This window comes from Oryzias melastigma, linkage group LG8 (genome assembly GCF_002922805.2).
Source record: "Oryzias melastigma strain HK-1 linkage group LG8, ASM292280v2, whole genome shotgun sequence".
Classification (NCBI taxonomy): Eukaryota; Metazoa; Chordata; class Actinopteri; order Beloniformes; family Adrianichthyidae; genus Oryzias; species Oryzias melastigma.
In genome coordinates, this window is record NC_050519.1 from 9,747,227 (window position 1) to 9,764,595 (window position 17,369).

At 42.0% G+C, this 17,369-nt stretch overlaps 1 protein-coding gene across 1 annotated transcript; it reads right to left on the reverse strand.

Moving 5' to 3' along the window:
* Positions 1-406: 406 nt before the first annotated feature.
* Positions 407-17,072, reverse strand: ppap2d (phosphatidic acid phosphatase type 2D). The gene is made up of 6 exons (XM_024272883.2): positions 16,538-17,072; positions 4,974-5,131; positions 4,596-4,882; positions 4,231-4,288; positions 1,992-2,168; positions 407-1,849 (listed from the first exon to the last, which is right to left on the reverse strand). Exons 1-6 carry the CDS (start codon positions 16,740-16,742, stop codon positions 1,745-1,747), a joined length of 990 nt encoding a protein of 329 aa, XP_024128651.1. The 5' UTR covers positions 16,743-17,072; the 3' UTR covers positions 407-1,744.
* Between the last annotated feature and the right edge of the window lie 297 nt (positions 17,073-17,369).

The following is a 17,369-nucleotide window of genomic DNA, read 5'->3' on the forward strand; positions in this document are numbered from 1 at the left end:
TTTTTTTTTTTTTTTTTGAAGAAACCCAAAGAAGGGATTTTTATTAGTGGTGTATATTGGCATGGATCTGGCAATACTGTACTTATCACGATATATATCTCACAATATATGTATCGCAACATATCCCAAGACTATACCAAAGCAATATTTTTGTTAAGCTGAAGCTCTGTGTGCAGTCTGATTGCTTCACTCATTTTTATCTGAGCTTGCCAAGAAGAACCACAATCCGTGTTTTTATGTGATACTAGCAGCACAGAGTTTCAGTTTGGTACACATCCCATGTAAAAACATAGTAGTACATGTCTCATAACAATAAACAACCACAAAGAATGACTAAAAATGTAACACAAGCTGGTTCTCGCGAGATCTTGTTGTTTTGGATAAATAAAATCATGCAGAAGAAGTGTAAAATATTCAACATTCACTTTAATGGTTTGGTTTTTTTTTTTGAGTACAGTGGTTATTTTTGCCATTGTGGCATTCACAGACAGAACAAACAGCAACTGGGAACACACAAAACAAATATATATAGCTTTTCTGATATCTTCTAATATCTGTGGCTCAGTCTAGTTGTTACAACACAAACAGACACACCTCTGTCTGCATCAAATACACAAAGACACAAAAACTGTCCAAGACTTGGAACTAATACTTTTGAAATTGCTTGTGGTTTATGAAATGACTATTTACATTCAGTTTGAATAAACCAAGAAGAAAAAAAGTGTGTATGAGTCTGACATTAGAAATAAACACTGATTAATCCAACTTGTGATAAAATATATAATATTGATCATAATTAAAAAGTTCCATTATCTATGTTCAAGTGCTATTAAGTACGGGTGTGCAGGAGGGCAGCTGGGTCACAGATATGCGTCTCCTGTCAGAGTGGCATTAATCAAGCTGCGGCTCAGAGACCGGAGTACCGGGGCAAGAGTCAGAGGTTACAAAATATTCAGTCAAGCCTCCGTCTCTGAGACACAGTGAAAGTGGTTAGTACAGAAGAGTGGTGGTGAATAGGAAAGGACACCAGATTTCTTCCACTCGCCGCTTCGATTACTCAAACAAGAACGATAGCATTGTATTACAGCTCAAATACTGCTTTTTTTCAGTGATTACACACACAGGTTATAGTTTAGTGTTGTAGGGCAGTCTGTTGAAGCCAGCTCCTGATGGTGGTGCCTGCCAGATCTGATGAATTGCATAGAGCTGTCTTTGCATCTGAGGTCCAACGGTCTCAGTTCACAGCTGCTCCTTTTCCATGCAGAAAAAAAAAAAAAAAAAAGAGGAGGCTGGCATCTCAGCACTCCAAACCAGAGTGATGAGTTGTGCTATGAAGGGCTATATTAAATAAATGCCCTTCATAAAGGCCTCCACTCCTGAGGGATCAAACTGGAGACTTTCAACGTTAGCAGCTTCTACAAATCCTCCTGAAATATAGACTCTTTTTCTATATATAAAACAACATTATTATGTAGTTCTTTTAAAAGGGACGGGTTTCACGTACCGTCAAATGTGCTTTTTCTCACATGTGAGTGTGTGACTATGTTACGTGAACATATGTCTGCACGTGTGTCAATGTGACCAAAAATGTGTAAGCATGCATTAGATTGTACTGTCCTCCTGCTGGAACGATTCCCTTCCTTTCAACTCTAAACAGTCTCACTTCGCTATCTCCTACTCAGCCTTGCGTTGCAGTCCGTCTTTCCGGAATATTGTGATCCTTGAAAAGATTTATGTACACTTGCTAGCACATGGTCTGCTGGCTGGACAGAGGACTCTCCAGGGACATGTTGGTGGGAGACAGACCTGGACGAGTGCAGGGTTTAAACATGGAGGAGATGTAGAAAGCCTGCAGGCACAAACGGAGGACAAGTCAGGAAAAGCATCCAAGCTGTCAGGTCATTTCCATTATAAACCTTAAAAGAGGCTAAGAGCAGATAATATGCAAAGAAGTATTTTTTTTAAGAGTATTTGGACAGTTGTAGACATACCACCCAGTATGCGGTGAGCGCCCCTTGAATGAAGCCTGTGAGGACGTCAGTCGGATGGTGGCGATAGTCTGAAATGCGGCTCAGGCCTGTGTAAATGGCGATCATCACTAAGAGGAACTGCACGAGTGGTCGCAACAGTCGAGCTCCTCGCCAACACAACCGTGCCTGCAGGTAAAACTGCAAAAATGAAGACAGATATTGTCATCATCTCATGAATATATGAACTGGAATATTAGTTTGTTAATGTATGCCCTGCAAAGACAAAGATAAAGGGATGTTTGTGTCCACAGTTTGAAGATATGCAAACGGGTATCCAAATGAGAACCTTCCGGGGAAACGGGACTTTATTATGGTGCAGTGAAGTTTGTCTGTCTTCATCCCATACTTTATGGTACTAAGTGAAGGTTTTCTGGCAGGAAATCTAAGGCCACAGAGCAAGACTGATGCAGGTGCTCTATGAAGTCATTACAGGTCTGTGTGGGCTACTGCAGAGCGTACGGTCCTGCTGTGAAGCCGTCGTTCGGCAGGTTGTGTCCAACCTGAGAACAGGTGTCATTCTTCAGAGCAGCTGGTCACCATCCAGGTGGCACATGTTTGGCTCTACAGTGTTTCTCCAGGCCACTGAATTAATAAGCAACAAACTATGGGTGAAGCTGTTTGTAACTGGAGTGTGTGTGTGGAGGGGAAGGGCGACTCATTGGTATGAGAGAGGGGAGTAACTGAGTTACAAAGGCTGAGGCCCTCGCTTTTCTCAGAGCACTTCTTCGGTTTTCTTCCTGGTTAATATTTTATGGCAAGAAAAGGATGTTTTATTTTGGCAAAAAAGGTTGCCTGTAAAAAAAGGCTCCTCTATAAGGTCAAATTTCTAGTTTTCTGGATGGGAAACACTGAAACTTATGAATAAAAGCATGCTTTTGTACCCCTCCAACTGTCACAAAGCATCCATGTCCAGTAGGCAGTACCGTTGGACAAAGATGGACAGAAGCAGGGGGAAGGGAGTGTGGGGTGGGGGTGTGGGGGGGTGTTTACGGCTAAAAGAAGCCTGTCCATCTCTCAGCAGGCATAGTCAGCCCTCCACCCCGTCCTCCAAATGAGCCCCACAACAAGGCCTCCTCTGTTTGCGGAGCCTCTTCATCTATTCATGCTCCATGTGGAAAACAGTCTCCCTCATTCTCTGTCACCCCCCCCCCCCATCTCTCTGTCTCACCAGCTCTTTCAGTTTGAAGCAGGATGCCTGCAGAGAACTGCAGCTCTCCAACGTCTCCTCCCTCACAATCAGGAGGGAAAGTATTCAACTGCACGTCTTAAGAGTTAGGTTTATTCAGCTTCGTTAACAGTCAGACTCTGTGTTTTGTGGCCTATTGGCTCCACTGTTTACCAATTGCATAGAAGAAGAAAAAAAGCAATATTTGCCATTAAAAACAGCAAACTTACAACATGAAGGGAGTGTTAAAGATCCACTCCAAAGAAAATTGTGTTTTAACCTTTTCTTGTGGCATTGTTACCATGATGGATACAGAAAAATAAGCTTAACATTGCTTTTCTGAGTATTTCTTTATTCATATCATTTAGAATAAGGAGCAGACGCAAAATTGCTGTTTAAAAAAGCCTGTAACAGTGACGTAGATACTACAGTCGGAGGGCCACAAGCTCCCTGCTCCGCCCCATGCATCCACTTGCAGACAAATAGATCCATGAACGCCTTCATTTTCCTGGTATCTCGCTTAATACTGGACAGCTGGATGGCTCCAATATTACTCGCCATTTTTGTTGCACCAATAATGTTATGTTGTGGCTGTAAGCTAGCGGGAAAACTTGTAAACAGATAGATAATGGGAAATGGGAGTGGGCTTACTACAACAGATCCACCCACAACACATAAGTTAATTTATAATGAACTACTGCAACTTCTTTTTTAGGCGTGCATCTACACCCAGCAGCCAATCAGAATTGAGTATTCACCCGGACCATTTAAAGTGCAGGAACACAATGTTTGTTTCTCATGGCTGTATGTCAGCATCTTTGTTTTTTGGAGTAATACTGCAGATATGAAAGTGCTTCAAGTTCTGCTTATCTTACTGTTAATGTGTTTTGTGAACACGAGATACACATTTGAGTTCAAACTTTATACATTTAAACATTTCAGATAGTAAAAATGAAGGGAAACATTTTCTCTCTGGCCTGTTTTTCTACAAAAGCTGCAAATTGTCACATAAAATTTAATTTGTAACGTACTTACCGACAGATAAAGCATGGTGTACATTGCAAAAGATGCGTGGCCTGAAAAAAATGACTTCCTGCAAGAGAAGAACATGACAAAAGCCAAAGGTTACTTAATAATGGAACTAATTAAGATACCATACACTAAAATGGATGGGCGACTCCAGGCCTCGAGGGCTGCATTCCTGCATGTTTTCAAACATGCCCTGCTCTGGCATGTTCTAATTGGCTGGAGACACCTGAACCAGGTAATCAGTCATGAGTAGGGCTCGGATATCTGGAATTCATGCAGATACAGCAGCCCTCAAGGCCTGGAGTCGCCCATCCCTACACCCATTATATACAAATCATGAGGGAGGAAAATCTGCATGGACTCAAACGCACCTTGCTTCCTCCACCAACTTTAGGTTCGATTGTTTGCAGGGGATGTCGGAAACGTAGTCTCCAGTAATGCAGCTGATGGACGCGTAGGTGATGTTACAGACTGACAGGAAGTTGGGCCGCAACCGACCCACGCTCAGCTTGGCCATATTGGTGAGAGACTGGCTCACACAACAACCAAACAGGAAGCTTCCCAGTTCCTTGTAGAGGCAGGACACATAGCAGTTTTGGACAAAAGCACGCGAGCGTACCCTTTGAAAACGAACTCGAAAGCATTCTCCCACTGCAATCTAAAACAAAAATGGGAAACAAATTTAAATCAGTAACACACAACCTATGTTTTATTTAAAAATTATGTGCTATTCATTTGGGCTGCCTTACTGTTATTCCGGTGATGGCTATGCCACCAGCGATGAGGAGGGTGTCGGGGATGGCCTCCCTGTCCAGATAGGGATAAGTGATACTGGAGTCGCCGCAGAAAAAGCCTCGCTTGTACGGAGTCACTGCCTTCAACTCACACGCAAAAAATGGGATGGAAGCTAATAGTAAAAAAAAAAAGAGAAAAAAAAATGTAATGAGGAATGTGGCTTGTGCAACACAGATCACAAGAAGATAGAAACTGTTAGATATGGAGACAGCTGGTGAAATAAAGCTGGCTTTCTTCTGGCACTCATGCGTCTGTCATGAGATGCAACTTAATAAGCTGGGTAGCGATATCATGTGCAGCTCATTTGGGTTCGTGACTTGCAGATATCTGGGGGATCAAGCATTCCTCTCATAGCTGATTCCACCACAGCAGCGGGAAAGTGATGACAGAACTAAATAACAGATTTATGGGAAAATGGGTGTGAAAAGGAGAATATTTTATGGGGGGGGAATGAAGAGGGTTAAAAAGTGATTGTGAAAACATCAAAACAATCACGATTTGTTCCAGGAAAAAGTGATGACTAATGGTTTGATCCATCTCTTCATATATTTACTAAGCCGCACTATAATTCCTGGCAATTATAAAAGCTCACTATCGTGTAGAAAGGGGTGAAGGTCTGGCTCGTTAAACAAACAGACCTCTCACTCTGACCATGAAAGTTCATTGGATACAAGTTAATATTTAATTGACATGAAGAGAAATGGCGTTACCGTTTACACTCAAAAACAAGTGGTTGACCACAAATTCAGTTCTCCATTTTGCTTCCAACAAACAGCCAAAAAAAATCATGCAACGGCTTGCCCAGCATGCTCTGTTCCTCAGTCCCTTATCCCATGTCCCTTTGTCACCCCATGGAATGCAGTGAGAACATGGGACTAATCATTAACCTCTATGCCTCTCCTTCTCATCCGAAGCCTGCTGGCTGGCTGGAACGCACCCAGGCCAAAACACGGCTCCTGCCAGTGAATCTCCCAGACTACGTGACAGAGCACTGCGCAGGAAAATCAGGCCAAAGTAGCATCAAGCACACAAACACTGCTTTAAAAAACGTCTTTAATTATGATGAATGACAAGCAACATTAAGCTATGAAGCACCACCAATGACTTCAATATTTTTGTGATTGTTTCAGTTAGTGCTACTAAAAACAAATACTGTAACCAAGGTATTAAACTAGAGGAACAACAACCACTTCTTCAGCGACACAGTGAGCATTTGACTGATTACAGTCGAGGATTGTCGTTTGATTTGGATTCAAAACAGTTTACGAGTGACAAAAGCGGGTGGAAAAGAATGTCAAGTTGCCCTGATGGAAAGACAAAACAGAACGATGAGCAGGAAGCCATGAAAGAAGACAGGAAAACAGGCCTCAGGCAGACAACCAAGGCTGCGACGTCAACAAAGCGGAGACAGATAGAAGACCCATCTGACCCTGATCTCTCACTCTTTCCAGCTGCCACGTTGACAGCACTGTCACACACTCACACACACTATGATCATTTGCTCCAAATGTCAAATCCATTCTTTCCTTAAAAATGACATGAATTGTAAAATTTTCTGTTTAGCTTAATTCTCGAAAAAGGATCAAAACAGAGTTTTCGATTGAATTTGACATAAATCATTCTAATTTGCATAATTGTTGACATTAATTTACTAAATTGAAATGCATTGCTTTAATTTTCTGCAAAAGTGTACATCTGGCTCATTCTTGTTTGAAACTGTGACATTAAACTTGAATTACGTTTGAGTAAAGCATGACATAAATGGGTAATTTGACTTAAAACAAACACCCTAGGAACTTTGAATAGTTTTAAGGGAATTGCTTTTACTTCTGATTTGAATCCCTAATGACACTCAGACATAATTACTGCTGATTACATTCAGGATTTGACATCAAATACGTGTTTCGAATGTAAATAGGTCAGATTTGTGGCTAACAGGGAGAGATTTTTTTTCTTTTTTTTATTGGTATAATCCATTAAGAGCTCCTCTTTGACTTCTCGTCAGACTGTAAAATAGGACCGGTCCTCTCTCAGTGATCAATATGCTGCTGCATTGACAGAGAGAGATAATGGATAGGGCTTCCATTAAAGCCCGGACACTCTGCATTTACACTGTGAACATGAACTGCTTGAAGGATGATTTTCAATTCAAATTGTCTAATGGGAGTCATGAAGTGCTGAGCCAGATGGATGCATTTTTTATGACCCAGAGCCTGCCGATACACAGGGCTCATGATGTACTCCCGCTTTTGCATGAGGTGCAACTTGCCTCTGAGGGGCCTGACCCAATAGTGACTAAAAAAATGAAATACACCCGCTAAACAACATTAACCTCATTTTGAGCTCCATCACCAGTTAATCCCTTGATGATTTTAAAGATGAAAAAGGAATAAAATTTGATTTTTTTCCCAAACCCCTTTCAAATTACAAGCCTTTGAGTTTAAAACTCTACTCTTCACTATTACAGCAAAACTGTTTTCACAACAAGCCACTAAAACCCTCCACAAACTTTCACATCATCTGTCAGGCAGCTGTGAGCAAACCGCTCCACCTGGCCAAGACATGCTTAAAGGAGACGCAGCCATCCGCTGGCAGGAGGACCCGTGAGGGGACCCAAAAGGAGGCAGGAAAGTGGGTCGGCTCACACAACCCGGCCAAAATGTGCTGCTCGCTCGGCCTGACATTCAAAAACAGGAATGCTTTCAAACAGTCAAAAGGGATTGCAAAAGGGAGGGGGAAGAGGCGGGAGAAGAGGAGATATGTGCCTCTGAGAAAGTCTTCTGGTTCTAATTTACACATCTATGAGCACAAGAATGAGCTCACCATGAGAAGAAAACAACATGAGATGACAGTAAGAGCGTAAAGAAAAACCAGAACTCTACATCGACAGTACGTGATCAGTGCAGTGTCAAACTCGTGAACTAGGTTAAAGGGAATATTTGGAAGACTAAAATATTGATAAATGGGGCAGAGGGCACATATACAGATGTGGGAGCACGCTGAAGATACGGACCGATGAGAGATGCAGCAAAAGGTTTCTGCAGACGGAGGCGATTAGCGGTGGTTTCGGAATGCAAGGGTCAGAGATCTGGGCTCTGCTGGGACCCACTCTGTAAACACGACCCTGCCTCAACCGGCAAAATACCCCCAACACACATAGGCTCAACACGTTCGTACACACACAAAAACCACACTTGGATTCAAACAAACCACAAGCTAACAGATATGTCAAACAAACCACACACACACACAGAAAAATACCCATCAAAATAAACCACTGCTAGGGCTCATAAACCACATTAAATTAAACAATCCTAAAGACACAGGGAAAAAGTCCTTTCAATAACAGAGGCCTAAATAAACTCCCCTCTGTCAGTTCCATGTCACCCCCACACTCAGGTTGACATGACGCAGTCTAAAGCTACAGTAAATCAAGCCATTAGCACTGGTTATCTGCGTCATCAAACCCAATAATAATCGACTGTGCGTGTGTTGAACTACATTTGCCCATTGATCGACCAGTCAGTCAACAACTTGTTTTGCTGGCAGCGTGGATGAGCATACACGCCCCAATGGGGTGGTCCGTCCTTACAGATGTTACTTTTCAAAGTTATATTTTAGCTAATTGTTCGATGAAAGTTGTGTTTTAAGCATTTTTAACATGTTCTTCTGGCATTTTGCCCATGATAGAGGATGTATAAAGAAAATTAATTTTAAAATTGCATATCTGAGTATTTCTTTATACAAATCATTGTGAATGGGGGACCTCGTGGTAGACAAGATGGCGGTTGAAAATCATTAGTCGGAAGGAAATTCAGAACTAGAAAAAAAAACACCCCCCACCCCTACATGCACCCCGCATTTTGGTTGAAAAATACTAATATAACCGACGACATTAACATATATGTTTTTTTTTTTTTTTCATTTAAAGCTTTGAACCTTTGCTACCTGAGCTGTCTACGTCAAAACCTACTAGGCTCTTTGATGTACCATAACTCCACATGATCAACATAAATTATCTGAATCGTAGATAAAACCCGCTTTCCACAGAAATGCAACACATTACTAATATAAAGTGTTATATTCCAGTGCAAAGCTGCTTTTCTCTGCAACAGCATAAGCTGGTTTTAGGCAAAAGGTTAAAGCTAACAGTGGACAAACGTAAACACTGGTCTGGAGTTAAAGCTCCAATGTAAAAGTCTTAAGAGTTTTAGAAATCTGAACACTTTTTTTAGTATTCGTTCTGAAATTAATAAAACATTTACCCTCTTTTGACGCATTATAAAGATAATCCTGAACACTAAACAATTTTTTTACATGAAAAAGTTTGAATAAAAGTGACTACAACTCTAAAATCTTGTGGAGATTCCGCTAATGGCTAATGATGTTTGGCAAACTCCATTTCCATCCATCCATTTTCTTGACCGCTTTGTCCCTTTCAGGGTCGCGGCCTGGTCTTCCTGACAAGCCCTGGGATCCATCTCCAAACTGTACGGCTGGACAACTCCAATATTGCTCGCCATCTACGTCGCATCGATGATGTTAGTTTGGAGGTGCGAGTGGTTGTAAGCTAGCATGAGAGAATGTAAACAGAACTCTCAGCAATAGCAAAGGGAAGGGGGGTTGGAGTTGCTCCATGCCAATGCCCTGCCCACAACTCAGAGGTGAATTTCTAATGGACTCCTGCAAATCCGCAGAAACCGTCCTAAAAAATGACAGGTTTTTAGAAATTTGGGCTGATAACAGCATAATTAAGAGACCATTGGTAACTATTTTATAACAGATCAAAAGATCGGAGTGGTCTTCATGTGTGCAAATGAAACCATGTGTTGTAATTTAAATCTTGCAGACACAATTCATCTTTGTGAGCATGGAAGCTTTAACCTAAAAGAGTGGATAGGTCTATAGTGGGGGTGGATATGCAATTGTTCGTGCAATGCGTTCAACAAAGAAAAACTTCAAAGCCACAAAAATGACTGAATAAGCTAGTCTTGATCTAAGATTTTATCAAATGGCTTCCTTGCTTCAGTCACCTGAGTTAACTAGGTCACAGAAAGCTTTTCAGAAGTGACAGAGCTGAAACAGTCTTTTAAAGCCATGATTCGGGGTTAAATGAAGAAAAAATGCAGAAACAAACACACATTTTGCTGCGCTGAAAGGCAGAGCAGATACCTTTTGTTGAGGTTAAGTCATTTGCACCAAGGCTGTGATTAGGACGGTTAGCTAAAAGAGACCCAGTTAAAGAATTACATGTTTCTGTTGCTGCTTTACCACCCAGTCTGTCTGATCTTTCCAATCCAGGTAATAGAGAGGTAGAAAGAAAAAAAACACACAGATGCTGGTCCCCATAGCTGAGCCACACCCTCTTCGCCGTCTGTCATTGGTTTGACCTGTGTTTTGTCTGCCCTGATAGCCTCACAAAGAGATTTATCAGGGAAAGACAAAAGGGGTCCAAGAAGCCACAACAGTTGTGGATTTTTTTGCAATCTGGCCTCAGGAACATCTGGTGCAGCTGGACTCCAAACAACAATTATCAACATGCACTAATCTCTTGAACATATGCAAAGACCTATGTGGAAACTGTTCACTCTTTATGCCAGCCTGGTGGGTCTTCTATTCGCATGTTGCTTCAGTGAGTCCAGCAGGAGAGGTCCTGCTAGCCCTTTTCCATAGTTACTATTCACACTGCCCAGAGAAGACACGCTTCCCACAGTTCCATCTGTTCTTCCACACTTCACTGCCCAGCTTCCTGGCGCCCAGCTCTGGAGCTCAGGGCATGAGCGGTGAGTTCAGATGAGGGCTGTCTGTCTACCTCTTGTTTCAGTAGATGCATAAAGGTATGTAGTTTGGAATTTTGGAGGGAGTTCAGTGGCATAAGGTGAGGCTGTGGGATTCAGTCTGTAGTCTTAATTAAAACACAATATTGGTTTATATTGGTCATGAGCTGCACATTCAGCATGCAACAGTTAGGTGAAGGTCTGGGTGGATGCATGGGAAAAGTTGAGATTTTTGTGCAGAAGAACTCAACAAACTTCTATGAAGCGGATCACTGGAGGGATGTCTCTATCAGGAAAGTTATGATATAACCACAAGATTGTCTTGATGATGTGTAAACATGCACCAGCACAAAGAGGGTTTGTCTAAGTTTTCCTGTGGGAGACAAACTGAAGACGATCGGTCATTAGATCTGATGGGCACAAAGGTGGAGCTGTTGTCTGCAGATGAAGTCAGGAGGAGAATCTGATGCTCTCCCGGCCTCTTCTAGCAAATGAGCTCTGAGGATTAGAGTGCTGCACACATCTTATTGACTCATTATGGCTAATACCTATGGACTACCCCGAGCACTTATGTAACACTCATCGAGGATAAGATTGCAGCTGTCTCATTAAAAGTGCATTTGAAGCTATTTGAATATTTACTGTTCTTTTCGGACTTCCTCACTGAGACGTGTAGCTTTGCACGGGATTCCTCCAGGCCCCCTGAGCCTGACCTTTGACCACTACTGTAAATCTTCTCTCTGTCCGTATCCTTCCCTTGGGTTGCTCATTCATTCAGGTTGTTACTTGTCCCTGAGCTGTAAAGCACCTAAGATTTCTGTTGCAGCCCACGGAAATAAGGGGAAAGAAAAACAACAAAGCGGAGGGGAATTAGGCCCACGTGGTCCAACAAAAATGAGGTGCATCTGAACTGTCAAACAACAAAAGAGAGATGGAGTTATGGGTAGGAAAGAAAAAGTCCATTGCGTTACTGCATTCCATAACTTCAGCCAGCTTTCGCTAAACTACTCAGTCGGTTTAGTGAAATGGGACCGGCAAATTTGTCAACAAACAAAAAGCACATGCTGTAGTAGAGTTCCAGTATTAGCCACCATATGACTCAGACACATTCCAACATGAGCACATGCACTTTATAAATCAACACATCGCATAAGCGCGCACACACGCACAAAAAAATAAAATATTCCTGGGCTTGTACACACAAACGTGCTGTGGCGTGTTGGACTCCAGCCGTCTCCCTCGTTTTTCAGCTCTTCCTGCCAGAAACAGAACTCTCAAACACAAACCTGCTGTTAGACAAAGACACGTGGAAGCCTATAACACAAAACACACTTGAACACCTGACTACACTGCCGGGCAAATGGAGTCCCAAAATAAAGTTTGTTTAAAGAAAAGACAAGGACAAAGAGAATCGGCCAAAAGAGAAATCAGCTTGAAAGAGACACTTCTTTTAGAGTTCTGATCACTAAACAAGATAGAAGTCATCTCGTCCTGGCATGCTGCTTCATGTCTGGAACAGAAACACTTTCACACAACATAGTGATCAACTGAATCCAGAGACTTATTTCCACTGTAAACAGAAACTTCCTCTACTCAAATATTTACCATTTCAATAGTTCACTTTATCATGTTTAATGGCAAACCAATCAAAACTTTCAAGTGTTTAACTCAAAGGTCCTCCCTCTAAAACTTAGGATAACATCTTGTGCATATCAGGTATGTGCGAAGAACAGACCGTTTGTTAATTAACCCCTTTAGAGGAAGGTTAAACCCTGGGGCAATCCCACCATTTTCAAAATAAGATAATAGCAGGTTTTGAAATGACCTCTTGATTCATTTCCTGCTCTTCCTTGAGAGAGTCAATTGTAGAGTTTATTGGGGGGATGATAGACTGGGTGCACACTGGCGTGTTCATGCAAGCTCAAAAGACAACACCCGGCAGTCTTCTGACCCCTGGGTGTCTGGACCCTAAATCTTAGATTCAGTCACAGGGAACAGATTTTGTCGGGTCTTTGAAAGCCCTTCTGAGCTGCAACAGAAATGCAGACTTTAACATGAAAGCAAGTAGAGCCTGGCATTTGTATTCGGGACTGTGCATGGACACACTCAGAAAAAGAAAAAAAAAACACTTTGTGAAGCATTCATTCATTGCTCAAACACCCGATTACTAAATCTTAGTTGAGCAACAATATGATCAGGTAGACAGAGACAGGGCCTCAGGTAACAACATCCCAGACAGACTTTAATACCACTTCATACCAACTTTATGTTGCCGTTCTAAAATAAATCTGAAATGAATGGCAACAAAAAGAGCTGCAAAACCCTCAAAGTCTCTTAAGCAGATCACATAATTACCGCAACGCCTCGGGGTAAGATTCCACACTTACAGTAGTGAATAAGCTCCTTTAGGGTCAACAGTCTGTGAGAATCTGATGATACTGTTAGGGGAAATGCTGTGAGTCAGGGTTACAAAGCCTGGGTTCCATGAAGGGCCCAATTCATTTGTAATAAAGATTCCCATTGACTCAAAAATGCTCACGGATGAGTCAAATTCAGACATCTGCTGATAGCAAGTGTGATGGTAACCAGGACAGACTGGGAGGACACATCAGACAGATGTGGTCTAAAAGCAGCTGAGACTGGGATCTACTCAGAAACACTACTTTCTCTGACAAAATGCCAATAAAGAACAAAATAACTGAAATGTTTCAATTGAGAAAAGCATATAGGTACTCAGAGATAATGCACAGACGCAGGGTTAGCAAACTCCCAGCCAACATCAGACTCAAACTCAATCAAATTAATTCCTAAAATACTGAAACTCATCATTTAATCATAGAAAATGGAAACAAACCAGATTTTAATCTATTCTAGCTTGGAAAAACCTGCTGGGTAAATATGTGTTATGCATTGTTGTCCCATTAGAGTGGATAAGTAAGGTAAAGGTATGTAGTTTTGTATCAAAGCACAATGAACGTTCATGGAAACAAGCATTTTGACAGCGAATCGGTGAAGATTTGCTGCTGACTGCTTTAAAAACAAACCACCAATACCACTGAGGAGCATCCAACCTAAATAGTACATGCACACCTGTAGAGATGAAGAATTATGTTTTACCAAAAAAAAAATTGTTGTTTTGTCAGCCTCGTTATTTCCTATAACTGCCAACGAGCGGGAGACCTGCCAGTCTGCCTTGACAAGTTCTACTTCTCTATTGCTGTCAATATGAATTATCTTTCAGTTGCACAATATTTTTCTTGTCAATGTTTTCGCCATGTGAGATAAATTTTCAATTTTTACATAACCTTATTTTGTCTCATTCTTCGTGAGAAGGAAAAGGAGCCAAGCTGAACCGTCAGGTCTTAGAGAAATTTGAGACGATTTACAACACGGCTGAACAGAAATGGAAAGTAAATAATGGGTTTACAGCGGGGCAAAAAAAAAAAAGTATTTGGCAGGAACCAATTGTGCAAGTTGTCCCACTAAGAAAGAGGAGAAAAAACTGTAATGTTCATCGTAGAAGCACTTAAGTCACCTGAGACAGAATGTAATAATCCAGAAAATCCCATTGTGTTTTTTGAAGTTTACTAGTATAATGGCATGGGAATATGTAATTAGCTCCATAAAACTGGAAAGAAAGAGACAGGGTCCTTTAAATAATACACAAGGTGTATTCATGGATCCTGTTTTAACATGGCACCATGGCCAAGACCAAAGAGCTATCTTTGGACACCAGGGTCAAAATTGTTCACCTGAACAAGACTGAGATGAACCAATCTACAATAAGCAAGCAGCTTGGTGAGAATAGATCAACTGTTAGAATAATTATTTTTAAAAAATGGAACACAGGGTCTTTCCCCCATCTCCATCCATCCAAGATCTCATCTGGGGCAGTATGACTTTGGGAACCCAGAACTACACATGGGAACTGGTCAATGACCTGAAGAGAGCTGAGACCACAGTAGCAAAGGTTACAATTAGTGACATGCTACATCATCATGGATTCAAAACCTGCAGAGTTCCAAAGGTCTCCCTGCTTAAGACAGCACATGTCCAGACCCGTCTAAAGTCAGCCAGAGACCATCTGGGTGATCCAGAGGAGGATTTTGAGGTCATGTGGTCAGATCAAACCAAAATGGAACTCTTTGTTAATAATGCTGTTTGGAGGAGGAGGAGGAATGCTGAGTGGCATCTCAAGAACACCAAACCCACTGTGAAGCATGGGGGTGTAAGCACCATGCTTTGTGGCTGCTTCTCTGCAAAGACGACAGATCCGTATGAAGGAAAGGATGAATGAGATGAGATTTTGGGAAGCGCCGAGGATGAAACATGTCTGGATATTCTAGCATGATTATTATCCAAAACACGTGGTAACAAAGGAGTGGCTACGTTAAAAATATTTCAAGGTTCTGGACTGGTCTAGCCAGTTTGTTGACCTCAGTCAAATAATTTTTTTGGAGGGAGTTGAAAATCCAGCGCTGTTAAGAAGATCTGCATGGAAGAATGGACCAAAATACTACAGTGTGAGACAAATAGGGGCAAAGTGAGGCAAAGTTTCTGATTGACTAAATATAAATACTGCACTATTGTATAAATAAATATTTTTAAAATCACAAAATGTAGATTCTTATTTTAAAAACCTCTCATCTTTTTAAGTGGGACAACTTGCAGAATCAGTGACTGAAAAGTACTTTTTTCCACATCTTACTTCATTTTGTGCAAGATCAATTTAAGTTAATAACAACAGAAAATTGTAATGCGATTTTTGCATCTGCAGGCCATAAATAAAATCTGTTCTTATTCTATGAAAATGTAATTGACGGATATCAGTAATGTATTGCATATAGTGGCTTATCTGAGTTTAAAATAATAAAAAGGAATATTCTGCTTATAGTAAAGCAGAACTTCAATCTTCATGGAGAACTTGGGATAAAACATTTAAATTATTAATTGTTGTCAACAAATGTGACTGATGATCTGTCAAAAGCAGCTTTAAGAGACATCCGGATAAAACTTAACTATCAACTGCAGTGACAATTTTGCATCTCTGAATGATCAAAAAAAAAAAAATCTGTGATTTATTTCTTATGTGAAGGTTCAACACAAAAATTATCAGTTCTAAAATTAATTATTCCTAATAAAGGACTATTTTGAAGCAGCACTGTTAAGAGAATGTGAGACACTGTGAACTTTTACAATAGTTGGAGTGGCTCACTTGTGTGGTCCTCATACCGTGCATGGTAAAGAGGCTAATATGCAGTCATCCTGCAGTGCAGGAGGGTAGCGGGCTCAGGGAACAGCGCTCATTTTCGGCACGAGAACACAAGCGCGGGGTGTGTTTTCATCCCCTATTCCCACGTTCTTCTCCCGGGAACTTCGCGGGTTACCATGGGAACAGATGAATTCCCGGGACAACTCTGCTGCTGCCAACTCGAGTCTCCTTCCTTCCCTCCTTCCCTTCCCTCCCTCCTCCCCCCGGCTCTCCCCTAAGGCCCCCACGTGCACGAGAGAAACTTGAACTGATGATGTTTTCTTCCGTTTGAACACTTTCCATTTCACTTCTGGAAAACTCCTCTGGAAGTTTGGAAATTTGCTACAAAATGTACCCCCAAAACCCCGCCCAGTGTCGATAACTTTGTTTTTACATAAAAAAATAGCCTATGTTATTTAGTGCCATTGAAGGTGATGCCAGAATACCAAACTAGATTATAGAATAAGACACGTAAACGGTCTGGACCTACCAACTAGTAAACAAATAAGATCCAAAACAACAAGCATCTTCCTCTTGGAGCAGGGGGAGCGTTCCTCCTCCGGTCGGGTGAGGAATTGTTTCCCGGCGCCGTTCTCCTTCCCCTCCGCGGACCCTCCGCTGTCAGCTAACCGCATCTGGAGCTCCGCGTCCCGGGGCATGCTGTCTTGCGTGTCGGTGGAATTTAACTTTTGCATGTTTTCCACTCGAGGAAAGTTTGTGAAAACTTGATAGTTTATATAAAAAAAGTTATTTCTCCAGAAGAAAATGGAAGTTCCCAAAGTTTTTAGTCAGCGCGTCGGTGCAACAAATCCATATCAACTGAAGTTTGACAGCTGGAGACCCCGATCACCGACCGAGCGAGCGACCGAGCCGCCTCAGCAGTAGGAGGGTTTATCATCAATGAGCAGGAGAACAGGAAAGCGGAGGTTCGAACCCTGAGGGGGGGTGTCACACTCCAACGATCTTCTAAAAACCTCTCAGTAGACCGCTCCGTCTGCTCTTCGAGTTCACCTCCAATATTTACTCAAAAGTTGCCAAAGATTGAATTTAGTAACTTTTTAATTTTCAAAATAAAATCACAACTCTTAATCTGTTGCTAAATTTCAGCGACTTTTATTTTGGTAGTCCGTTTCCGCTTGGGAGCTGCTTCGTGCCACCGGGAGAAGGTCAGGCGGCGGAACGCGGGGATCAATGCGGATCGATGGACCGCAGCTCCGCACGTGCTCGCTCCGTCTGGCCCCCGCAGCTCTTCGGCTGCTTCTGTCCGCTTTGGACGTTTCCTGAGGCGCACAGTGACCCAGCAGGCCGGCCGGCCCGGGCGG